The 26615-nt window shown below is 38.9% G+C and overlaps 1 protein-coding gene across 4 annotated transcripts in view; it reads left to right on the forward strand.

The window, feature by feature from the left end:
• Positions 1–26615, forward strand: part of AFF2 (ALF transcription elongation factor 2) — a 389617-nt gene that overhangs the window by 84576 nt on the left and 278426 nt on the right. For all 4 annotated transcript variants that reach the window (XM_074200828.1, XM_074200829.1, XM_074200830.1 and 1 more), the window contains exon 3: positions 702–1595. In XM_074200828.1, the coding sequence (XP_074056929.1) occupies positions 702–1595 (894 nt within the window). The remainder of the gene's footprint in view (positions 1–701; positions 1596–26615) is intronic.

A 26615-nucleotide genomic window follows, 5' to 3' on the forward strand; every position in this document is an offset into this window, starting at 1 on the left:
TACTGAATAATTATTGCCATATAAGAGCAAGTAAATGGGAATCACTGTTCTGAAAACAGTGACACCTCCAGAACTTAAAGACTGGGCCTGTGCAGTTTTATGAACGAGTTTTTAATTTAAAAAAAAAATGGATTCCTCTTTAATCTTTAGTTGGCTCTTAACATTTTATTAGTAAATGATATTTTTCAAACCCTTGTATCCTCATCTACTCTAGTAAAGTAGAAGTACCACTTTTTAGTGGCTTTTTAGTGTGTTAAACATTCTACATGACAGTGTTGGTTGGGAAGGCGATATAAGACCATACACAGAAGAAAAACGTTCCGTTGCCATTTACTTGATTGATTGGTCAGAGTTATGCATTACTTTTGATTTAGATGCCAAATGTCACAACTCTACTCATGCTCATTGACATAAAATTAAATGATTTTCACATAAAAATCATAGAAGTGGCATAATGTAAAATTAGCTCTCAACTAAAATGCTTGAAATACACAAATGTGAATCCTGCCCGTTGATTTTATGAGGCCATTTTGAATACTTGCTTCTTTTCTTACCTGTGAAAACTTTGAAGTTGTATAACCATTTGAATGTACCCTAATTGCTAGTCGTTTGGGGGCATCTGTTTGAATCATTGACATTATTAAGCACAAACCTATTGATTCTTTCTCTCCTTTCTCACCCCCATCTTTTTGTTACTTTAGACAAACAAAGGTGATGCACTTGCCAGCCGCGTCCAGAACACACTGGGAAACTATGATGAAATGAAGGACTTATTAACCAATCATTCCAATCAGAGTCAACTAGTTGGAATTCCCAAGAATTCTGTTCCCCAGAATCCCACTGAAAAAAATGAATCAAGCTTTTTTCCTGAACAAAGGAACCGGATGACTGTACCTCATCAGGGCGGAAACCACATGGCAACGTCAGTCCTTCCCCCAGCTTCAATGACGTCAAGTTCAAATGTATTACATGGTCAACAGAACATCAGAAAAGCAAGACCCGATTGGCCACGGGCTGGTCACAGCTCCACAACTACCCAGGCAAGTCAACCCCCTGGTCAGCTAGGTCGAATGAAACTCACCTCTTCTCATGACCAGCCTCAAGGCAGATATGAAGACATATTCAACTGTCCAAATGAACAACCCAAAACTGGAGGAATGGAGGATGCCGGAACAGCAGCAACATCATCTCACTCAAGAAGAATTAGCCATTCAAAGTCCAGTGGTGGGGAGTCTTCTTATAGAGAGACCCTTCAATACTCATCCCCAATAGATTTTGAATTTTTAGCAAACGGGCCTATTTCTCCACTCTCTTCCACATCTTTACTCTCTGCAACCAATAGTCTTGCAATTCAAAATTTCCCACAAGGCCTTTACTGCAAAGCAAATGTGGGTCAGCAGAAGCCTACTGCTTATGTGAGGCCCATGGATGGTCAGGAGCAGCTACCAGACTTCTCCCCCACACTGAAGCCGATGCTCGAACTTGAGAGTGGATATTCAAGTCAAACATTTGGGATGCTACTGGATGGAAAACCTAGTGCAACCACTTCAAAGGCTAAACTCCCAAAGCTCACCACCATCCCTCAGCCAAGTGAAGTAAGTAATTTTTTACAATTCTGCATTTTTTTAGTTGACTGTTTTCACAGTCAGTTCTCATTTAACTCATAGAGCAAAAGATACACAAGAATCTTCAACGTCCCAGTTTAGCCCTTTCTCTTCAGTGGAAAGGTTAAACTTTATTAGTAAAAGGGTTAAACTTCATGACTGATTTTTTTGGTCTGAACATGTGATTTCATGGGTGTAGGGAGCTTCTGCTACAGAAACTCCCTCCACCAATGCAGACCAACAACTTGTCTGTAACCTATGATCTTAGCAAATTGTCTGGACCACTGAGAGCTTCATTGACTTACCCAGGCTCACAAAGCTAGTTTGTGGAAGAGGCAGAACTAGAACTATGGGCTCCCTGACTCCAGGGCCAGCCTCTGAGTTCTGCACACTGAGGTGACTGTTCCTCACTGGTCACTGTTCAGTCTCGTTATTTTGGAATCACAAGAGGGAAGGCTCGTCTTAAAGGATGAAAAATCTGAATTAGACATTCCCCCCCCCCCAAGAAATGTACTTTTAGTATTCTAAGTACAGTGTAGATTAGTAATGTTAATTTATATATGAAAAGAAGAAAGGACCTGGCTAAGATATAATTGACAACAGGTCTTTGCTAGATAAGATTGTAACCTAAACATAAAGATGCCATCACGTGAAAGAATGAATTACTGGTGCGAGAAGGTGAAGGCATATTTTAAGAATCTTTAATTTCCCCAGTGCTTGCCGGGTTCTTTCTAGACAAACTGGCAACATTTATTGAGACAGCCCTGTCCTCTCAAGGCATGTTGGCTAGTCCTAGAAAAAAAGGAAATGAGCCAATAGATGAATTCAGTGTTAGGGACTCCATGAATTACCTCCTCTAGGAAGCATTGCATGCTAAAAGACAAGCTTAGAGAAATCGATACTTAGGCTAAAGGATTGACTAGCTAATGGTGGGATTTCAGGTACTGTGGCACCTGGGGCTGGGAAGCAGGGAATTTTTTGAGGCAGAATGGTCTTTCCTAGTGCCTCTCACATTATACTACGTAAGAGACTGCTTTGTCCACTTGTCTGTGTTGCCAGGTCTAAGTGTTTCATTGGAAGCATTAGGATCCATCAGAGACGACATCATTATTTTTGCCCCTGAATAAAAGCCATATATGAGGTGTTGGAATTGTTGGAATTTATAAAATTCCTGTGGCTTTATAGGAAGTTTAATAGACAAGGTTCTGCTCTACTTCTACCACTATCTAGTATAGTGTCCTTGGACAAGTTACTGACTCTCTCTGATCCTCAATTTCCCCATCAAGAAAATGATGGTGTTAAGCTTGGATGATCTCTAAGTATCATTCTACTTTACAACCAAGCTGACAGCTACCCTAAAGAGTTCTCTGATCCTACATTTCAACTCTTTTTTTTTGAGTCCTACTCAGAAGATAATGAGATCCACAAAAAGAGAGGAATTGGGTTGTTGATTATGTATTCTAAATGTTTGTTTTTCATATATTTTATTTTCTGAAGACTATACTTTTTGTAACAGTTTTTCATAGATACTTGTTTGTATTGTCTGTATTATAAGGTAAAATGACTTTTTTTGGAAAATAAATTCAACTTTAAATATTTTCCCATAATTTGTAAATCTGGCAAATCAGTATGGTATGTTATAGAATTTTGTATGTTAATAGATAAATCTCACTGGATGATGTATAATGTTTTTTTGGGATTTCAATTCTGAAAATTTTCTTTTAAAAATATGACTTTGAATAAGAGCAGTCTTTAGTGGGTTGGGCTGTAAATTCACCTCTTATCCTCTTCCTTTCCTTTGGTAGCAATTGTCACCAACTTCTTATGTTCATGACAGCCACTCAGTTCCAGTTAGTAAATGGCACTACTACAAAAGGGCTTTGTTGGAGAGCCCAGGAACAAAAATAGGTATTTGGTCCTAGGCCTATTACGACAGATGAATTGAATTGAATCACCTCCCTTTAATAGTATTTCAAAAAGCAACATAAATAAACAAAACCTTAATAATGCTAGGCCTGACCTAGATTTGGGAATTCCTTCATACTTTGGCTGGAGGCTATCATTGTAAGGAATTGGAACCACTAACAATGTGAGGTCTGCTTTTAAAGCAGTGCTTCAGTTAAGTCAACTCTCATGATGGTTAGCCAAGGAGTTAAGGATGGCTATGAAGTAAAATATGTAAGAAAAAAAGGCCCCTGTCTAAGGAATGGATATTGTCTCTAGAACATTCTCTTGTGGAAAATGGCTCAGGAGGAAGAAAGACTTAATAAGAAATCAATAAAAGACAAAATCAAGATGGGGTGTGGGGAGGACTGGATGACTGTTCCCAATAAGGAAGCCTTTAGAAGAGAGGGGACAAAGAGATTGATAGTGCTCTGAAATAGAGGAGTTTCTAGGTTTTAGTGAATAATGTGAGTCAATACCATGATGAAAAGGAAAGGAAGTAGGATGTAAGGTGACTAAATAATGAAAAAACTCAAAATGCTGTAGGTGGAGGTGTGAGCATAAATATAGACAGGGTGGAGTGTTATGCAGTTTTGTGCTTAATGGAATTTATGTGGCTAAAACTCTAACCAAGTCTCTGAAAATTCACCCCATTAAATCTTGATGTATTTTTTCAACAGCACTTAAGTTCAATAGTAGATGCTGGCGCCAAGAGTTCCAAGCATTGGAACTGGTTGGTCTAGCGGTCTCCAGGTCCATGTTAAAAATGGAGTGTTCTATTGAGGGATTGTGCAGAAACATTTATTGATGAAATACTCTATTTTCCTCTTGCTTGAAAATGCCAACCTGTTGAGAGGAGTCTGGTGTATACCTCCATATCATGGAATTTTTGGTTCTGAATCCCTCTTCAGTCAAGTTTATCAGAAACTCTATAGATAAGCAGCTATCTGAGTCACAAGATGCCCTACTGTCATTGAAGGATGTTGGGGACCGTGGGCAGTTACAGGTGTTTGCTGTTTCCAGATCATTCCCTAGCTTCGTAGCATTTTCACATTAGGAATCACAATGCTTGAGTTCTAGCCAATTTTACTGTGAAAGGTCAACTTTTTAATTAGAGTATTTTCTTTGAACCAATCATTTGTCAGACTATTTTAAAACTTGATGTTACTGTATTTATTATCCTTCCAGACAGCAACAAAGACTGATGTGTTTTGCAGTTGGGTTTGGAATAATTTTCTGGGAACTGTATCTGAAAACAGTAAAAGACCTATTTATATCAAGTGGAAGTTAGAGGGTTGCTTGCAGATGGTGTTTTATTAGAAAATGCATTTGTTAATAAATGTAGCTTTGTACGTGATTACATTACAGATGTTTCTGTTTATTTTTACCTTAGGATAAAAATCTGCTGGTGTAGACAGCTTATATACTTTGGTCCAATCTGTCACTAGAATTGTTTGGCAAGTAAATAATTACATTTTCACAAAAGCACCAGTGATAGAAAGACAGATGCACAGCTTGAGTTGGCCTGTCTATTAAAGTAATGGTCAGGTTAGTGAGCTTTCTAGTTGCAACAGTAATATGGCATGCCCTCTCCTCAAAGTTCATTTGCCTTGGGATTGGCTTTATTCATTTCCTTCAAAACTGTTTCCTGCTCTTATCATTTAAATGAAACTGATGTGAACACAGGGATTTGTCTTGAGCCTTTTCATGACTAGCTTTGTCACCCAGATGAAAAATGAGTATTCCCATTTATGGCTGTAGCTGCTTTTCCTGAGTCGTGAATCATAGGAGTGTAATTAACTTTATTTATTAGGGAGTAAATAGTAAACTCTAGTCCTTTTACCAGGGACTGCCTAGAATGTCATTAAGTAGCTTTGTGGATTATGAATGTGCCCAAGGAGTTCCACAGAGATGATGCATGGGGTTCTGTCCAATGAAAGAATGTCTTTCCATTCACAAACAGAATGTACAGACTAAGGTTCTCTGTTGGAGTGCTTCATGAATTTTATTTACAGTAGGTTTGAAGGGAAAACATCACTCAGTTCAAGGCTATAGCTAACTGGTTTAATTTCAACTTAATCAGAAATGACTGCACACCAGTGACATTCATAATTCCTTCACTCTGATTGTGGACATTGGCTTTATTGTCACATTTGTTTCCATGGATGTGTGGGAGTGAAACAACTTTATGGCCTCTAATAGGACATACAACTATAAGAGACCTTAGTGATGGACTGGTCTCATGCCTTCATATACAGAAACTGAAACTAAGGGCTCAGAGACTTCTGTAAGGTATCATAGGAAGCAGACTCTAGGCCCTTTGATTCCCAAACCAGCACAGTTATATTGTGTCTGTATGCTTGATCCTGTGACATTGAGGCAAGCAACAAAAGAACAAGTGGGACCCTTAGACACAGCTTAGCTAGTATCCCTTGAGACTTGTAAGATGATATTTGCATCTCAGATCCTATACCTTCCATAGCTGGAAGGCACCTTCCAAGTATAGAGACTAGACACCAGCAGAAAAACTAAGCTTGTTCATGTAAGCCAAACAACCAACCATCTTTTACTTTGGGAATAGTCTCTTTTTAGGGTAGAGGCCAGCATGGGGACTTGACTTAGAGTTACCAGGTTGAATTGCTCAGAATGTCAAATATCTAATCAGAAGCCACAGATGGCCAATTCCCAAGGAGAAGGAGGAGTTGTTGTCTTAGGCTGACTTATTGTGCATGGGTTTGAGCAGATACCAGAACCAAGAAGCAGAAAGTTCCAGTTGTCACTTTTATCTAAGATGCTAACTCTCAGCTAGGTATCCCTTATGTCTTGGGTATAGGGACCAGATCTAGTTTCTTTCTTCCTTTGGTCAGTGTCTAATTGATTTAGGACAGGTGGAAGCAATGAAATGTAGCAGAACTCTCAGTCCTCAACTCCAAGGCCGTGTGCTAAATAAGTCCTGAGGTATGAGGCTCGCTACAATCGAATTGGGAAAGAGAAAATCCAGATGGAATGACCCTACGAAAAGGAGAAGCTCAAAACCCAGTAAAGAACGACAGACCTAATAGCACAAGGGATGATGAGGAAAGGCTTCCTGGACAATGTGAGAAGGGTGGGGAGGATGGCCGCAAGTGAAAAGGGCTTTCAGACTAAGACTAAGAGGGCTTTCAGGGAAAGTGTGATGGGCCTCTTGTGACTAAGAGAGATTTATTTCATTCAAGTCTTCCTTTCTCCAAGTAGATACAGGCAATGAAATCCTTTGGGAGATTGTTGCTGCTGATTGAAGATGTCACTGTAAGATCCTTACCTTGCTTTCTGTGGACAAGAAAGGGTTGGTAATGGAGGCCTGTTCCTCCTCCGCGTGCTTCCTGAAGGGACTTTCTAATGTATTTCTCTGCTAGTTGTTACTGAACTATATTGATTCTCCTGGTAAGGGCTTACATTTTATCTTGGACCTCGACATCAGCAACAACAGGCTCAAAACAACCAAAACTCTGGCCTTTTTGAATTGGTACTTTCTAAACACGTACTGCTATTACAGCTTATTATGTCCCAATCTGTTCATTAAGAAGGAAGCAAGTGTATCTTCAAGTGCCTGGATTTTCTGCATTTGCTTCCTCTTTAACTCTGGTATCTGTTTTCTCAGGTAGAGGGATTAATTTCTGAGCTTACATATCACCTCGGATAATAGCGGGAGCTTGAGCGCTCTATACCATACACTTGCTGTTTGGCGGTTATCATCTCTGGCTTAGCTTAACACCTGATGGTATCTGGGCCCTGAAATCCTCAGCCAGTTTTTGGCAGTGTCGAGATTACCACACAGTTCAAGTCCCAATTTTTTATGCGCTGTGTTTTTTTAAGTGCCTTCATCTCTTATAAAGCTCATTATTCAAATGGGCTGATTCCACGTAAAAACAGTGAGAAACAATTTTGTGTAGTTCATGTGCAATTCAAGCAGACATTGAGAGGCAGAGTTGCATAATGGTTAGAGTGATCCCATGGTCAGAAGGATTCATAGTCAATGTCAATCCTGGGCCCAAACACTTGCTCTCTTTATGACTAAGTGCTGGCAAGTCATTTCATTTCTCCTTGGGGCAGTTTTCTCTTCTGTAAACTGAGCAGAATCATAACCTCTACTTTAGCTAGTTACTGTGAGGTTCAAGTGAATTAATGCTCAGTGTATGAAGTGCTTTGTGATGGAAAGGCTAGCTGTTTTCGGACTACAGCACTAGTCACCCAGACAAGGAGGCCTCCCTGCTTGCCTCTGGCATTTTTCTATAAAGCAACTATTAAGTCAGCTGAGTCCTTCCTAGATATTTGTGGATTCCTTTGGAAGATGGGTAAATATGGGCCACCAAAAATTTTTACTTCTTGAACATGAAGCCAGCTGTCCTCTGCTGACTCCATCATTAGGATAAAAGTTGTAGGCTGCATTTCACCAGAAAGGACCATGCTGGGAAGACAGGGAGTTTCCTCATAATCCTTTTTGGTTCCCGCCCACCGGAAGATGGGAAGCTTCTATTTTCCTCTTTCTTCTAGGGAAATATTTGGACAGATTCAGGATGCAGACAAGTGCTAAGTTTTGGTGGTGTATGTTTCACATGCTGCAGTTATCACTGGACTATTGATTAGCTTAGGACTTTCTGTGCCAATCGTAAAAAAAGCATACTCTCATCCCTACTGAGGAGTGGGAAAAATGGGCAGGTAGCTAGAGAACCATGTTCATTTGGACTGAAATAGTAAATGCAAAGAGTATTTATAAATTTTCAAAATCAGTTTCAAATGTTATTTTTAATGGAATGGAAGAGGAGCAGTCTTTAGTTGTTTTTATTTTTTTAATGTGCCACTTGGGTTACCATCCTGAGTATGTAATAATAACCAGATTTTATATTTCCATAATGTTCTTTAGTTTCATATCTTTCATCTCATTTAACAATAATGATAGCTCACATGTAATACTTAAAGGTTTGCACATCATTTGATCCTCTGGGATGTGCTGCTGTTACCTCCACTTTACAGATGATGAAATTGAGGCTCAGGGAGATTCATTTCCACAGAACTGGTAAATGTTTAAGATGGGTTTTAAACCCTGGTCTTAAACTCAGAGCTTAGCACTCTCTCTTTGACACCAGGTTGCCTCTCTTTTGATCCCTACACTGACTCAGAAATTATTATCCAAGTTTTAGAAAGGAGGAAGCTAAGCCCCAGGCGTCAAATGACCAGATCTGAATCCAGGTTTCCAGAGGCAAGTCACATTTCATTCTGTAGCCTGTAGCCTGTGGCCTGCTTTTGTTTGTACGGGCAAATTTTCTTTCTAGGCACTGTTGGAATGTGAGAGGAATGACCTGAATCTAGTCTGAAGTAGACATTTCCTTTTTGGGTTCATATTTCAAACATGGGTGGCTCAAAACATAAAAGAACATTTTTTTCCTTGTGATAGTAAAGTTCACAATAATGTGCATTTCATTGACAAATATGGTCAGGAGTCGTTTTCTTGTGATATTTTAAACGTGACCTTCATGACCCCAATGGAGCAGACTTTTCTGTCCAGCCTTTCCTTGGTTCGTAAAAATTTCCAAAGTTCCATCTTATTGGGCTTTCAGTAGCAAGAATCTTCCACTGAAACAACCTGATTAGGAACAGACTTTAGGGAATTAAATAAAGTGACCCTCCCCGCAAATTAATAGACCATATGGGGATGAAGTGCTCACATACAAAGCAGAAGTGTAAGTCATTGTTACTGAAGAACTATCAACTTTCCCAAGTATTTGCCTCCGGGTCAAATGCACTTCCCTCGAATTGCCCCATATCATGAACAGATACCAGAGATGAATGGGTGTATCAGTGATCTGAGAGGTGGGGGACCTGGGTTCAAGTGGGCAAGTTACTGAGCATCACTCAGTCTCAAAAATGGGGCTCATTTCTGCCTTATCCACCCTCTGGGTTCTGAAATGGAATCCTGTTGATAAAAACTCTTTGAAAACTATTCAGGGTGGCAGAAATGTATTCTGGCAATAGCATTTTTACTAAATATTACCCAATATCAGTGTTTCCCATAGACATTGGCAGTCAGTGCACATCCTGAGAAGGTAGGGAAGGGTAATGACTGGTGCCAAGCAGAGAGGGTAACTGTGCCTGTGAGAACACCTATGGAAAGTTGCTCAATTTCTGAAGATTGAAGGTGCTTCCATTTTTTTTAAGTGCTGCATTGAGAGTATGGATAATACTCCATAGAGATCATTTGTTGGGAGCTGGAAGGAACCTTAGAGATCACTTAATCCAACTCAATCAGTCCCATTTTACTGAATGAGAACCTAAGGCCCAGGGAGATTATAATTAGGCCCCCTTCAGCCAAGTACTCAGCAGCAGAGTTGGTATTAAAATACACATACTTGGCCTCTAATTTAGCCCTCATTTTTACTACAGCATATATCTATGTTCCTCATTGAATACTTTCTAAAGATATTTATTAATCTCTGCCTTTATGTAGTACTCTATGCCTACAAAGGGCTATAGGATAGAATTCAATGTTTTTCTCTTAAAAATACTAAAAATATGAGCATTTCTTTCTACACAATGAACAGAAAAAGAGGGAATAGTGTAGGGAATCACAACTCTATTTCATACAGTTTGCTTTTTGGTGGCAGTTTGTACAAGAAGGTTCCATTTACCTTTATGCCTGCTTCTTTCAAGAACAACATCAATTTAGGTAAACTGTTGGTGACTTTTATTCTGGAGACTTCTTCCAGTGCTCGAGGTGTTCATCATGTTGTTAGCAGGTGATCTGAAATATTCTTTGGAGAAAAACAATTCTAAATTTCCTGAAGGGCATGGGAAAGTTATTTCTCTGGGTACTTCATCCACATAAAATATCGTAGGACCATAGATGTATAATTGGAAGGGATGTTACATTATAAAGTCATTTTATAGATCATGAAAGATCCAGTTTTGCAGATTGCTATTGTCTACAGATTGGCCCCATGTGGGGTTAATAGAATGGTTTGATGACTGACCTGCTAAATGCATTGACTTTGACTCTGATTTTCCTCCGGTCTAAGCCTGAGGGCTCACTATACCATCATTTCATTCACAAATGTCAGTGACCATCATTTTAATTTGAATGAAACAATGACATGGGTTACAAATCATTCATTTGGTTCTTTGTGGCAAATGAGAATAATAATTGCCAACATTTATATAGTGCTTTAAGATTTGCAATGCGTTTTACAAAACATCAATTTTTATCTTCACAGCCATCCTTAAAGGTAGTTATCATGAGGGTCCTCCTCTTACAGAGGAGGACCTTGAGGCAGACCAATGTTAAGAGACTCATTCAGGATCATGCCACTTAGTAAGTGTCCAAGACAGGCTTTGGACCTTGTTCTTCCTGACTCCTGGCCAGCCCACTTTCCATAGCCACCTAGATGCTTGAATGAAATAGCATGTTGAACTTGAAAATGTAATGGACTTTAGGTCAGCAGCCCTGAGTGCAAATTCCACCTTTGCCACTTACTACCTTAGTGATTGTGAACAGGAAATCAGCCTCTCTGTGCTCCAATTTCACCATTAAAACTACCTTGCTAGATGAACTAGCTTCCTTTCCATGTCTAAATATGTGCCCCTATGATATGTGGTCTTGAGGAGGTTCATGGAGAAATAATTTTTCCATGTTCTTCAGGACTTTAGAATTGATTTTCTCATACCAAATTGAATTTTTTTCCTGAGCTAAAAGTGAAAGAGAATAGTTGCACAGAAATTGCAAATATATATTTAGCACAGATTAAATGTATATGTGCAGAATAAAGGACAATTCAGGGTACCTACAATCTGAGAGGCCTTGGAGGAAGTGAGGTTTAAGCTGGGTTGCCCTGAAGGGGAGGAGATCAGGTCAAATCATGGACAGAGTGAAGGAGTGACGTGTGGAGGAGTGTGAGAGAGGCCTCTAAGATTGGGGTAGACAGGAAACTGTGTGGCTGAGTTGAAGCTGCCAAACCATACTGAAGAATGGGAAGAGATGATACCAGAGAGCTAAAGTTTGAATGTGGCTCAAATGCTCCTCCAGTGTTTAGTGGAAGACTCTTATGGATAGCCAATAGAAGGAATCCAATCATGTCTTAGCATGGGGATTAGAGCGGCACATTCTTCCAATTCTAGAGGAGAGGGAGAAGGATTAAATTTCCAACCCCACACTCATTCCCTCCAGATATGCCCCGAGTTATGCAGTGTGACATCTGCCTCTGGCTGTCTTTGATCTCCCTGGAATCTCCTTGAGATTAGGGACTGTTCTTGGCCTCCCTAGGGTCTAGTGCCAGTGCTTAGTACGTTGTAGGTGCTCAGTAAATGTTTGTTGAGTTGAATTGTGTGTTATGTCACAGATTTCCTGCACCTGTGACTACCTGCATCTGAGTAACGTGCCCAGCATCAGCTGGAGAGAGAGGGCTGGGCCTGGGTCTGGAGACCGGGGCAGAACTTCCAAAGATGGATGCCTGCTGCTGTTGAGGAATCTCTGCACCTACTCACTTTTCTCATCTAGGGGAAGCGGCTCCAAGAAAACTAACAGGTGGAGTTGGGTTGTATTCTTTTGGATCCCCATCTGTCCTCTGGTGTTTGGTAAGCTCTTACTTGCCTTGATCTCGGTTGGTTTAAGAAATATTAATAGGTCAGTCTCTAAGTCCTTTCATTTTCAACACTAAATTGATCTAACAGCGAACTCTAGGAATTACAACTTCTTGGATACTCTAGGGAAAATTCTGGGCAAGAGACAACTTGGTCACAACCAACGCAGTTGACATTTCAGTAGCTCTAGAGTTTACAAAGTACTATGAAGTTAAGTTGTCCTGGGTCTTACTTCAAATGCTGCATGCTTTCATTTCTCAAACCACATTGTTGACTTGTGGTGTTCTAAAGCTGAAGAAGTTTCTGTGCCCATTCATGCAAAGGCATATGAACAGAGGGCACCTTACCAATGTCCATTGTGTCTCCTTCCAGCTCTGATAATCAGTGGCCTTTTCTGTTCTTCTCTTTGCCTTTTCTCATACTGTAACATATGCATCATGATCCTGTACAGAGATGGTGGGAAAATGATTAATATAAATGAAGTGCCACTTGTTGAAAATACTTGTCTAGATAAAAATGGAAATTATTTTCTGATTGCTTGAGGGATTTATATCACATGAATCGCCTCTTTTGTGTTGCTATTTAAAAATAAATATCTTTGGGAGTAATTTATGGAACTTTAGAGAATAGGAGGTGATAAATTGAATAACTTCTGAAAAGAAAAGAGAACTGAAAAGTTCAATTTTTCTCCAAGTTATGGATTTCATTGTCATATTTGTAGCCTTTTGAAATCCAACTAAACCATTTTCCAGAAGCTTCACACTGGATTGGACCAGACCGGAGGAGTCTTTAACGTTGGTTTCATCCAAACTAAGCTTTGTCTACACTGGCAGAATGAACTGGATTGCAATGGCAATAAAATATATGCTCCAGGTCCTTGATCTGATATGGAGGATGAAATGTTTCTTTTGGATTTGTTAGAACAGATTGAATTATCAGCATTGACTGTGTAGCCCCAAACTGATTCTCTTTACCTCATTTCACTTGATTAAAGGAGCCAATCCTCAGTCTTTCCTTAAGAAGCAATACCTACTCTCTCTCAGCACCTTCCCAGAAGAGGAGGACAAATGGGATGAAAAAGAGGTATAAGGGAGATTTTCCAATAATAATTGCATTTATGTAGTGTTTCAAGGTTTGCTAAGTGAGCACTTTAGGTGTTAAACTGTTTAGAAGAGAAGAGAGGAATTATAATGTCCTTAGACATGAAGAAAAGGCCTGATATTTGTAATAATAACTTTCAACTGTGAGGTAGCATCTCTACACCTGATCTGTATAGACATCTCATTAGAGCTTCTCATCGCCATTTTTTCCTTAAGAAAACTGAATTTCTGAGATGTATATTTGCCTGAGGGTCTTGTACTAGTCACTGGTGGATCTGGGGACTAGACCCAAACCTTTTGGCATATTTTCTCTTCAAATAGGTAGAGAATTGTATATTTGTCTCCGTGATCTCATTGATGGGTGCACCCCATTCACCAGTGAGAGTCACAGTCCATTGGCATCTTATCATTACCTCCACCCAAAGAATCCTCTGTGAGTTTTCTTTATTTCTTTTTCCTTTTTTTTGTGCAACTTCCTAGAAATAAATTGTCCCTTCAAAATTGGAAAAGTACCAGTGATGTTTTCATTTGGAAATGGGTTTTTTGTGTGTCAATCGGTAATGCTTTAGAACATTAAAATACCTATTGATTTAGTAATAAATGAGTATAGAAACCTCAGTTTTCCTTAATGAGATTTATTTGCAATGGAATTCATCCTGAGTTTAAGTAGTTAAGTGCAAATGTCTTTATTTCTTTCTCAAGTCTGCAACAACATTGGAAATAAAAAGGTGTGCAGGAGACGACCCCAACATTATGATCACTCTAGAGTCAGTATCCCATGTGTTTTTGGAAAATGCACTCTGAATGCATAGTCACTAATGATGTAGAATTAAAGAAAAAATTCTGATAATGGTGTCCATTTTCGGATTACTTCTTTGTGTTGATAAAAACTAATATAATGGGGCGGCTAGGTGGTGCAGTGGATAGAACACTGACCCTGGAGTCAGGAGTACCTGAGTTCAAATCCAGCCGCAAACACTTAATTATCTAGCTGTGTGGCCTTGGGCAAGCCACTTAACCCCATATGCCTTGCAAAAACTAAAAAAAAAAAGTAACATAAGAGTTCACATTTGTATAGCAGTTTAAAGTTTTCAAATGTCTGGAACACATTTGCTCATTGGAACCTCACAGCAATCTTTTTACATATTAGTATTATCATCTCTCTAATACAGATTGAGAGAATGAAATAATTTTGCCAGAGTGCTACAGTCAGTAGCTGATGTCTGAGGTGGGAGTTGAAACCAGGTCTTCCTGCTTCCCAAGTCCATCCGTATTTTTTTCAATATGACTTTGTTCATTAAGATGATTTAAGAGTTGGAATTAGAAATATGCTGTACTTCCTGCTTTGTCGAAGCCTTGATGCATTTTTGTCTACATGGTCCATAGGAATCTGTATTGTTTTATTTATCCCCAGAATTAGTGTTCATTTTCTTGGCAGTGGGTGAGATCGTCATTACCTTTAAAATTTAAAGGCGTAAAAATGGCTTGAGAACAGGGTTTAGGAGAACACTGATATTTATGTTGAATAGCCTTCTTAATTATTCATTTAAGTAGTTATTTGCAAAAGAATCTTACAAAAAAATGAAAACCACAGACTGGATTGCTTTCTAGATCAATGGACTTGGTTTCTCAGTTAGGTGGGTAAACATCCAAGAGATCTAAGATTTCAAGGCTCATAGACAGCGCTGCCCATTAATATTGGCAATCTAAATGTATTTCCATTCAAACAGCACGTGTTTGTTCTTATACATTGTGACCTTGAAGTGATTTCATATTATTTTCTCTGTACCTTGACCCTTTTCCTTTCATGGTGGGTAAAATCCTAAAGTTATATTTCATTCTACCACCAGCTTTGGTTTGCAAATTCACCAGACAAGTATAATGGAGGGTTTGCTTTAACTCTTAGTAAATTCTTAATGGCACTGATGCAGATTTTTACTTTAAATATGCATGGATGGGAAGGAGACTTTTGCAATTGGCAAATGATTAGAAATTTGGGTGTTATAGGCTTGATGAATTCAACAATTTGCACAGTCCTGGGCTCAACAAAATCACAACCCATAGGGACAGAAGCAATAAAATTATTCTGTCCCATACCCTTTGTTAAATCGAAAGGCAAGATGTATACTTAATGGAAGCATTAAGTAATCATTTCAGACCTTTCCTAGTCACTTCTTCAGTATCTCCTGAATGTATTTTGGGCCTAGATAAACAAATAATAATATCAGACATTTATATAGTTCTTTAAATTTTGCAGAACATTCCATAGGACTTAGCTCAGAGGTTTATTGTGAGGATCAGATGAGATTCTATAAATACACATAGATAAAAATATGCATATATGTATTTATAGGCAGCATTTATAGCATCACTGCAGTGGATAGAGCACAGTCCTGGAATCAGGAGGACCTGAGTTTAAATCTGACCTCAGACACTTGACACTTAGTAGCTGTGTGACCTTGGGCAAGTCCTTAACCTTGATTGCCTCACATCTAGAACCAGCTCCACTCATGTTGATACATATCTGACCACTGGACCCAGATGGCTCTGGAGGAGAAAGTGAGGTTGGTGACTTAACACGATATCTCCTCACTCAAATTGCTTGCTTGGTATTGCACCACCTTAATGTGGAGGTCTATGAGAACATAGGACACACATCATACACATACATATAGGTCTATATATCCATATACACAAATATAGCTGATAAACTTACAAAGAACTTCTATTTATTTCCTTTTAAATTTTTCTTTGATAATCAGAGAGCAGCAGGGCATCTGAAAGTACAGGAGAGTATCCCTGTGCGTGGTTTAATGATCAGAACTAGGATAATCCTAGTAATCATAGCTTGAACCTTCTTCAACAGCCAATGGTTCAATCAGAACTGTGTTTTAATTAATTGATGTAGGCAGAGAAGATAAAATTCTGCCTTTGTATTAGTGAGGCTAGAGGACCTGACCTAGAGCAGTGACTAAAGTAGAAAGGCCAGAGATAAGAAATATGATGGAGAGCAAATCGACAGGACATAGAAAACTGATTGGTTATGGTGAATGAGGGAGTGGGTAGAGTTGAGGATGATTCTCAAACTGCAGCCTTAAATGACTGGTAAAGCCTGTTGGGATCCTCACCAGAAATGGGAAATTGGAGAGGTGGACCTAGGTTTAATGAGGTTCATTTGGGCCCTGATGACTTTGAGATGTCTAAAGGACTTGCAGGTTGTGATGTAGCAGGATTCTGGTGATATAAGCCAGGAGCTCAAAAGAGTAGGGTAAGAAGTGGAGATCTGGGAGTCATTGGCAAAGGGATGAGGGTTGAACCTATAAAAACTGATGAGATCACTGGGAAAGATTGTAAGTCAAGAAGCAAAGATTGCTTATAGCCTCCCTAGAGGGTGAGAAATGAATAAAGATTCAGCAGTGGAGACTGAGGAGGAGGAGTCAGACATGTCATAATTGTCATGTAATATTGTTTATTATAGGGATATATGCTGGTATGTAGTAAGCTGTTATCTGGCAGCTAGGTGGCACAGTAGATAGAGTGCCAGTCCTGGAGTCAGGAAGACACATCTTCCTAAGTTCAAATCTGACCTCAGACGCTGTATGACCCTGGGCAAGTCACTTCACCCTATTTGTATGTTTCCTCCTTGGTAAAATGATATGTAGAAGGGAATGGCAAATCATACCAGTTCCTTTGCCATTAAAGGATGGGTCCATAAAGAGTCAGACACAACTGAAAAAAATGACTGAACGAGGGTAGGGGACCAAGTCTTAGCTAAAGTTTCTATTTCCTTGCACAAACCTGGCACTTAGAAATGTGTCTAAGTACTCTTTCTCTCTAGCCTCTCTGAGGAACTGAAAGCTGAGGAATGACAGACATCATCTGCTAGGGGCCCAAAAGAACTTGGGGTTTTCAAAGCCTCTGGGGCCAGGCCCTAGCAGGTGTTATTTACAGCTGACAGGATCCTCAGCTCAACCCCTTCATTTTAATAGATGATGAACCTGGGGCCTGGAGAAGAGAAATAAATTGTCCAAAGTCACGCTGCTAGGCAGTGTCTGAGGTAGGATTAGAGTAGTGGTTTTCTGGGTAGAAATCTAATCCTCTTTTTGACTGTCCCACACTGCCTTTAGGGTATGGAAGAAACTGGGAATTTGTTGTTTAGGAGCTAAAGTTGGCAGTAACTAGATGATAGGAAACCTGGACCCAGGGTTTCAAAATGGTAGATCAAGTAGCTTTTCAGCCTAAAATTGGGTCCAAGGAATTACACCAATGTTCCTATATCTTTATACAATGAAGATGATATATTGAATAAGTACCATAAAAGCTTCTTTGCTTTGTTAAATATTTCATTTTTTAACATTTTCACAATATTTTTACATATATTATCTCTTTTGACCCTCAGGCATTTGTATCGCTGTTTTGCAGATAAGGAAATTGGGGAACAGAGATATTGTTCGGGGTTTCCTGATTTGTAAGAGACAGAGGAGGGGCTAGAACCTGGAATTTTTTTATCCCAGACCTTTTCCTCTCTATACTCTGCATGGTGCCTCTATCATAGATAGGATCAATGATTTAGGGCAGGATGAGACCTCAGTGACCATTTAGTCCAACCCCCTCATGATGGGGTCCAAAGAAGATTCTGAGCCCCAGAGAGGAGAGTTGACTGGCCCAAGGTCACATAAGTCAGGATTTGAACCTAGGGACCTCAGAATTCAATGCCAATACCCTTTATCAGATTGCCTCTCTGAGGAACTTACTTGAGTTTTTGGAGGTGGAGTGGGGGTGGGGAGAATGTCTACTCTGACAGAAAAATTGTTTAAGGATTTCTCCCCTTTGGGAACATTCAGACTTAAAACCTTAAAACTCATACTTTTGCATTTTTCTTTGTCTTCTTTTCCTTAGTGTGGACAATAGGCAGAGGTGGACTGGAGGGGATCTTGGAGCTCTAGTCATGATTTTCTAAGGTTTCTGTGAGTTGGTATGAGGTGGGAGCTCTGTTGGTATATAGCATAAACTCAGTCCCCATTACATATGTCTCCCTTGTATTTTTACAAATTGTAACCTTTGTTCACAAACTTTTCAAACTCTCTCCCTAAAGGGGAAGAAGGAGAGAGAGAGAGAGAGAGAGAGAGAGAGAGAGAGAGAGAGAGAGAGAGAGAGAGAGAGAGAGAGAGAAGACTGTTTACCAAATAATGGCACCACATACTTTTTCTCCTTTGTAGTTAAAATTGGTTCTCTGTCTTTGCCTTGAAACTGAGAACACATGTAGGGGGCTTTGTGCTTGTGTTAGGGTCCCCTTTTTTGAATAACTGACTTTGTGTTGGCCTTTGAAACTTGTGAAAGTGCTAATGCCTTCCTTTGATGAGGTCATATTGAAGAGGTGAAAATTGACCCAGGACTATCCTTGCCCTCCCCTCCCCCATAGGTACATGAATCCTTTTTGATACTCTTCATACCCACTTAACTCGAATGGGTCTAAGACCATCTGCCACTCACTAGAGCTTCCCTCTGTAGGAGTTGAGCATTTAAATGGGAAAATGAGCCTGAACGAGCAAGTAGCAGTTTATATCAGAATGCCAGTAGGTAAATTGAGAAATATGCTTGCACTGATTGGGTGAAGAAAGAAATCAGTTCATTGAAAATGAATGTTGTTTTATAAGATCAAGAGGGAAGTGTCTTCCTTTTGTCCAACGTATAAATTATTTTGTAGCTCATCAGAGTTGCTTCGATAGGTATTCTCTGTGGTTGGTAGATGGTTTTGGTATTTACACCCCAACGGTTAAGTGGGAGAAGAAATCAATGAGAAAGTAGAAGGAGTTCAAAAAGGGGGTAACCTTTGATGTTGTACTGTATGTAGAATAAGTCAGAGGGGTCCAAAAGTCTTCTCCAAGAGATGCTTCTCCAAGTGCTTCAGTTCAACTGAACTGTGCTAAAACTCTCATTAGAGTCAAGTCTAATGAGTGAGTCACTTTTCCCTTTATAAGAGTTGTGGAGAATAAAAAGTGTTCTGTTAGATTGTTGTTTAAGTCAGACCATGACAAGTGCTTCAGTGGGAGAAAAACAATGAAGAACAGTGACCAGTGGCTAAAAGTAAATGAGTTATTAGCTTGGCACCTCCATGAGGCCTTTTAAAAAGAAACAGGTTTACAATGTTAGGGACAGTGCAAGAAATGCTTGTATAACAGCATAATAGAAGAGATTCCACTGTAGTCTTCTGTGCAGTTTATAATATTCCACATATATTTATGATAACATTATAATAACAGAATTAATATATAATAGGAATTATAATATTATAATAACATAATTCATATATAATAAGAATATAGAAATTAAAAGCAATTTAGTCCATGTCCTTAAGGAGCTTCTGATCTAAAAGGATGATATGTGCAGAATGAAGTTTGAGGAGAAGGTTCCACAACCAGGCCTTGAGGAGAATAGGCAGAGAATTAGGTAACATAGAAACATGTCATAAGTGGGGCTCACCCTTTCATTGTCCAGAAAAAAAAAACTATTAGGGATTTTAATAAGCAACAGTGAGGAAGGAGTATGTTCTAATCATTGCCAGTCAGCTTGACAAGATAAGGGTTAAGTTCAAAATCTGATTTGATTGAAAAGCAGAATGAATGCGATAAAATAATAGGAAGTAAGCCTGATAAATTAGGTTGAAACGAATTTGTAAAAGTCCTTCAATATCAAATTGAGGAACTGGTGTTTGCTAGTAGGGGTAATAGGGAGCAGGGTTTTAGATCCAGGTATTGACATGGTTTGGGACTGAGTTAAATGACTCAGTGATAAGAGGGCTGGGCCTGGGAAGACCTGAGTTCAAATTTGGATTTAGACTTACTGACTGACACTGAGTAAGTCACATAAACTCTGGAGGTAGGTAGGTGGTTTAATGCCTAGAGTGATGGACCTGGAGTCAGGAAGACCTGAGTTCAAGTCTAGCTAGCTTCAGACACCAGCTGTGTGACCCTGGGCAAGTCACTTAACCTCTGTTAGCCTTAATTCACTGGAGAAAGAAATGACAAACCGCTTCAGAATAGTATGGCCCATAGGGTCTTGGAGAGTCAGATGCAACTTAACAATAGCAATCACATGGCCAGACCTTTTCACCAGGAAAATTATTTTGGAAGCTGTATCATGGTTGGATTGGAGAGGGGAGAAATTGGTGACAGAGAGATCAGATAAGTAGGATTGAAATAATTGAGGTAAGAAAGATGCAGATGGTTGAAGTATTGTATAGTTTAATGGTTCTCATTTCTATTTTGAGTTGAGGTTGCCTGAACTACTGATTCATTTATACTCTTGGGATCTGATTATTCTACTCCACATTAATGGATGTTGTTCAAAAGGATATTGTGAGACAGTTGTCAGATTCTTTTCTAAAATCTCTATATATAATGTATCTATTGCCTTCCATCTATCAGTCAAGTGACCTGGTCACAGCTGAAGTGAGATTTATCTGACATGACTTGTTTGTGTTTCATCAATGATGACTCAACATGATTGCCATTTATATCAGTGCTCAAAAACCATTCCTCTAAAAATGCCTCTAGAATTTTTCCAGGGCACTGACATCCAACTTCATGACCTGTAGTTAGAAAAAAGTTGTCCTTTTTTTTAATCTTTTAAATTTTTGAAAATTAAAAAAAATTTTGTCTTCTTTCTTACTTGGAAATTAAGATAGGTCCCGTGGCATGGCATTACTTCAGGGTTCACCAATAGTATTAGTACAATCCCACTTGCAAGTGTTTTTTGTATTCTGTAAAACAGGAAGTACAGTTCTAATGACTTGGGTTCACGGAGGGCAGATATGTGTCCTTAAACATCTGGGTTTTCAATTTCCTGTTAACCATTTTTTGGTTCTACCTTTTCCAGCCTGAAGAACATTTCCCTTAATGGAGAAAAATAGAAACCAGTAAGAGTTGCAAAGTTATGTATTTTCTCAGTCTTCCATTATCTTTTAGTTCACGCCACATGGTAGAGCCCTAGCTGGGTTATTGATCTTCCCCTTCCTCTCGACAAGGATTTTTGGAAAGCCTTTTTATTATTCTTCCATTTATCACAAACCTTTGTGTGTACTGAATCTGAGCCTACTTGACATTCATTTCTGACCTTACTACTCTTGTGAATTAAAGTTATTTCCCTTTCCCTCTATCACTGTGTCATTCATATGTGACACAAATCTAACAATAACTGCTGTTGGGCACAGGAGCTGGGGTACTATATCAACTTTTTTCCCCTAAAGGGGCCTCTCTCTCTCCTCTGGATCCATAAATGTTGGCAAGTTGGGGTTCAGTCTTTGGGGGGGCCTAGCCTCCATTTTCTTATACTTTTTGGCTCCTTAAATTAAGTTTTGTCATATTTGAGGCTCTTCCCAGGAGGATCAGAGGAGGGGTGGGGAAAGAAGGTAAAATGACATTCATTGTATAATCCAAATCAAGTGTAGACCAAAAGAAATGGTAAATCCAAACACCGAATCACAGTAAACAAGAAAATGTACTAGTTATGGTCATTTTGTGCTGGGAGATTGAGACTTGAGATCATCCAAACATGGAATACTTATTAAGCATTTGACATTTCACCTCAGCCCTACTGTAGTTCCTCCCAAGTCATATCTTATGGCAAGCTAGGCTGAGGGGGAGGGGGATATCCACTGTCTCCTGTTAGTGATACCTTCTTTGATACAAGAACCTAACTCCACTGTTGTAATTTCTCCAAAGCAGAAACTTCTCCTCTAGGCAACCATCTCTATCCTGTGTACTCGGCCCCTCTCAACCTCTTAAATGCATAAGCTGGCCTCCAGAACTAGAGTTGTGCATCTTGGGATTGATGTTCATTCACCTTAGTCATGAAAGACCAAACCCAAAAGAGATGGCCCAATCCTAGGTTATGTCTTCTTTTTGCTTGACAGGTCATCCTATTTCTGCTCAAAGCAAAGCTCTCTCCTTTCATCCCTCAAGGAAGTCCAAGCATTCCTTACTGCTTCCCAGGAGGGTCAAAGGAAGAGAGAAATGACCATCCTTTTCCACTTTATTCCAGAAAGAGGGAATCCCTTGATGTTAGCTTTCCCAGGCTATATCCTGCTACCCCTCATGAAGCTTCATATCCTGTGGAGTGCATCACCACCCTACCATTAGTTGCCTCCCAAATTTCACCTTCTCTGCCATCTTGACCGTAGCTCTTGACTTCATCTGTTTGGGTACCTTGGCCCATCTTTGGACCCATACAGGTATAGAGGAAATGCAGACATGTTGGCTGCCACCTATCTAGCAAGTGGATGATTTATCATACTATAAAATGAACACGATCCCTTTGGGTAGAAAATATTTTAAACCATATATAAAATCTCAAGATAGGTCTGATGAATACTAGTGAAATCTGACAGTTTATAATCAATGCAGGAAATTTAGGTCACAACAGCTTGCATGCTCTTTACACCGTCATGGTTGATTGGTTATTCTCATCACCCTTTGTTTAAAATCATTTCAGAATTAATTGCCGTTCATTAACGCAAGTCTTTGTAGTGGAATTGCAGAAACAGTCATTAATGTAGCTAATAAACATAAAAAAGAAAAAAAGCTCCTATTACCAGGTCCCTACAGGCTGTTAACGAACATTTTGAATAAGACTACATAAACATAAATTAAACATTTTTACAAACTGCTAAGAATGTGGGAATTTAGCATGGTGGTCTCCAGTAAAGCTTTCAACCAATTTGTTCTCTCTATTTTTTTGTAAGCCTGCTCTAGAGAAAGCAGTTCGGGTGAGGAGTAAGGACTGAACTTGGGTGATGGCTTTCAAAGATGATAATAATCAGTATATTGTTTATAAAAGGAAAGCATGCTGATTCAATTGTCAGTAGTCAATTAGATTGGGAAATAGACTTGTTCTGTAAAGACCTTTTATTTCATAGAAGTGTGAGGTTGCTTTGAACTAGTCAGGCCTACATCAGAGTACTGAACCTTAGGTCAAATCTCATTATAGTAAACTCCCAGAGACAAGTAAAATATCTTTCTTACACCAGAATTTTGATGTTTTGAATCTTGCTCCCAAAGAACTGGACAGTTGTTGGAGCCGTGCCAGTATTTTGTTTTTAGTGGTGCCTTGTAAGAGGGATTGGGTCTGCCTTCTCTTCGGTGTATTACAATACTGATTTCTTCCAGATCCCCAGAGGGGCTATGTTGTAGAAAGTTATAATGTGACTGGGCAAGATAATCAAAAATCCCAGCTCTGCTTTGGGGACATTTCCTCTCTAAAGCCCTCCCCATGCCCCCAGCTATTTCAAGTGGTGTTGCAACCTTCTCAAAATTAAATTAATTCACTTTCATTTCAATAGTGTAAATCTGAACCAAATGGCAGCTATAGGTAGGGGTGTGATATGAAATCAAACTTAGTGGCACAAATCTGAAAAGCTTCAGAATCACCGCCCTAACTGATGTAGCCTAGGCCTCTCTCAATATTGGGTCCACTGAAAGAGCTCCACAAGAATCAAGGCATAGCATGCACTCCAATCCATACTTCCTCAAAAGGCCCCACCCATCTCTTTTATCAGACCAGCTCGAGGTCATACAACTTCAAAGCAAAATGAAATTTGGAATTAAATGGCTTAACCTGCTTTGTAATAAAATGAGTAGACTTATATGCTTATTCATGTTAACTGTTGTTGGTTATGAAATATATCTGGATATGAAATATAATTGAAGTATAATACAACCAACACACAATTTGTGATGCCTAAAGCCATTTAGATATTTTAATCAATAAACAAAAGTTAGGCTAATGATTTTGAGGCTTCTTGGTTTTATACTGTGATTATTCCAGATTAGCACAATGCTTTTCTACCACACACAGAGTCTGTAACATCTTTGTCAGAAGTTCAATCTTTATTCTCCCGTGCTGGGTTGGCTAGGATTACATCGCCTTGTGAAAGCTTGCCATCGTTGCAATTAATAAAAATGTAAAATGAGTTGGAGAAGGAAATGGCAAACCACTCCAGTAGCTTTGCCAGGAAAACCCCAAATGGGGTCATGAAGAGTCAGACACAACTGAAAAACAACTGAACAAGCAGGAACTTAGTGAATGATCAAACATAGATTAATCTAGGAGAAGGTAAATGTGGAATAAGGACAAAGTTCTACTTCTGGATGATTTTATCATTTCAATGGTATAATTTGTAACAGTCCTCACTATTATATTTTTCCCTTTGAAGTTCTAAAAGCTGTTATTCATTTAATTACAGTGTAAAATGTTATGCAATACAATGGCACAAAAAAGTAAATCAAATGACGATTCTCCCCATACACGCAAGGGTTATCTTACTACCAGTGGGAGAAGAAATAATGTCCGGAAGGACAGTGAGTTGGCCAGGAAACTCAGGTGGAAAGTGTCCACAGGTATTCACGATAGAGAATACAAGGGAATACAAGGGAATATATATATATATATATATATATATATATATATATATATATATATATATGTGTATGTATGTATTACCTAAAAGAAGAAGCCCATGGTCCTCTATAGGGCACTGTATCCTGTGAAAATCTCTGGGACTCATCTTTAGAACCTAGTGGCAGATGTCATCTTAGAGAAGGAGAGCAAAGGGATCTCTTACAACTGTTTTACATCTGTGAATGTCTTACCTCCCAAACTAGAATGTTGGGGGAAAGCTGTATTGTGTATGTTTGTGTCTCCACAATGTACCTAGGGCAGTGCCTGATGCTTATTACTCAATAAAAGTCAAATAAATACTTGTTTAATGAAAGAGTATTCAAAAATCACTTGTACTATAAGAATATTCTCTTTTTGGTCTCTAGTATGCCTATTTTGTAAAATAACTTTTTCATTTCCACATTTGTGAACATAAGGATATCCAGACAAGGATCCAAGAGAAGGGCCTACTTTACTGACCAGATGCAATTTTGAAGCATATTTCTGTGGTTTCTACCTCTTCCCTTCCACAAAGTAGATAGGAATGATGGAAGTTAGATCTAGTATTTCTTCAATAACCCAGAAAAACACTGTTGGCACAGTCTCCACTCAATAGGCACCCAACCACAGAGTCTTTCTTTCAGCAGGGATCTTATGATTCTTATGATGATCAGTATATCTTTTGATACTTTAACTGAACTGTCAAATTTCTTAAATGCTTACCAGGTTTGCCTGTTGTTAAAACTATAAAAGATTTTTCTTTAATTAAGCCATTTTTAAAAAACAAATCTTGAGGAAATTATTTTTAAAATGTAAATGATCCCAACAGTGTCCTTTGTAGCTGTAGTCTGACATTTTTGGAACTAACCCACGGTTTTGGCATGGCCTAGTCACAGTAGTTCATTCTCAGGGCTGAGAAGGCTGGGAAGCCCTCTCTTTATATAAAAGGAGACAGCTCAAGTGCCTTGGTCATTATAGACACATAATTTTATGAGCCAATTTCATGACACTTACCTTAACTGGCTTGCTTAAGCCATTCAATAAATCAGTTGTGTAGATATCTGAATGTGTTTGTGAAATATGGCCAATTGTAGCACAGGACTCTCAATTGTAGATATGCTTGAAAGACATTTAGGAATGAGCAGTGGAGATGACTGTCATTGGTTATGAAATACGAGTTATATCATTAGACACGAAGTACCTTTTATATGTACTTGAACATAAAACACCATGACAGGGGATTTCCAAAGGGATGTTTATGCATGTTTAATGAATGCCAAATCTCCAATGAACTAATGTTGACTCTCTCCCAATAAAAGCTCAGTTTAATTACAATGACGGCAGACTTTCACATGGCAATGTAACGCTAGCCAAGCCGGCATGGGGGAACAAAGATCGAACTTCTGACTAAGACAGAACTGACTCCACGTGTGGTAGTGAAGCATTGTACTAACCTTGAATAATTACAGTATAAAACCAAGAAGCCTCAAAATTGTTAGCCTAACTTTTGTTTATTGACTAGAACATCTAAATGGCTTTAGGCATCACAAAACAATAAAAAAATGTGGAGTACTCGTGGATCTTTTATCCATTTTCATTTATTTTTGATGCTGTGTGCAGCTTCCAAATATCTTTTGTGGCTTGTAATAAAATAGCCACAGTGTTATTTTGCATGTATGTCAAACAGTGCGTGACCTGATATGCAAATTGAATACTAAGGTGCCAAAACTGAATTCATAATGTTTCACAGCTCTCGAGCTCTTTAAGGCAGTTTAGAAATCAATGAATATGTAATATGAAGGTGATAAGACCTAAATAAAAACCCTCTTTATCTACTATGAAAAAGTATTTATACATAGAATATTTAGCACACGCCGAAAATGGACAGAGTTTCCAATTATATGGTTTGCATAAACAAATG

The sequence above is a fragment of the Macrotis lagotis genome, chromosome X, assembly GCF_037893015.1.
Source record: "Macrotis lagotis isolate mMagLag1 chromosome X, bilby.v1.9.chrom.fasta, whole genome shotgun sequence".
In the NCBI taxonomy this organism is placed as follows: Eukaryota; Metazoa; Chordata; class Mammalia; order Peramelemorphia; family Peramelidae; genus Macrotis; species Macrotis lagotis.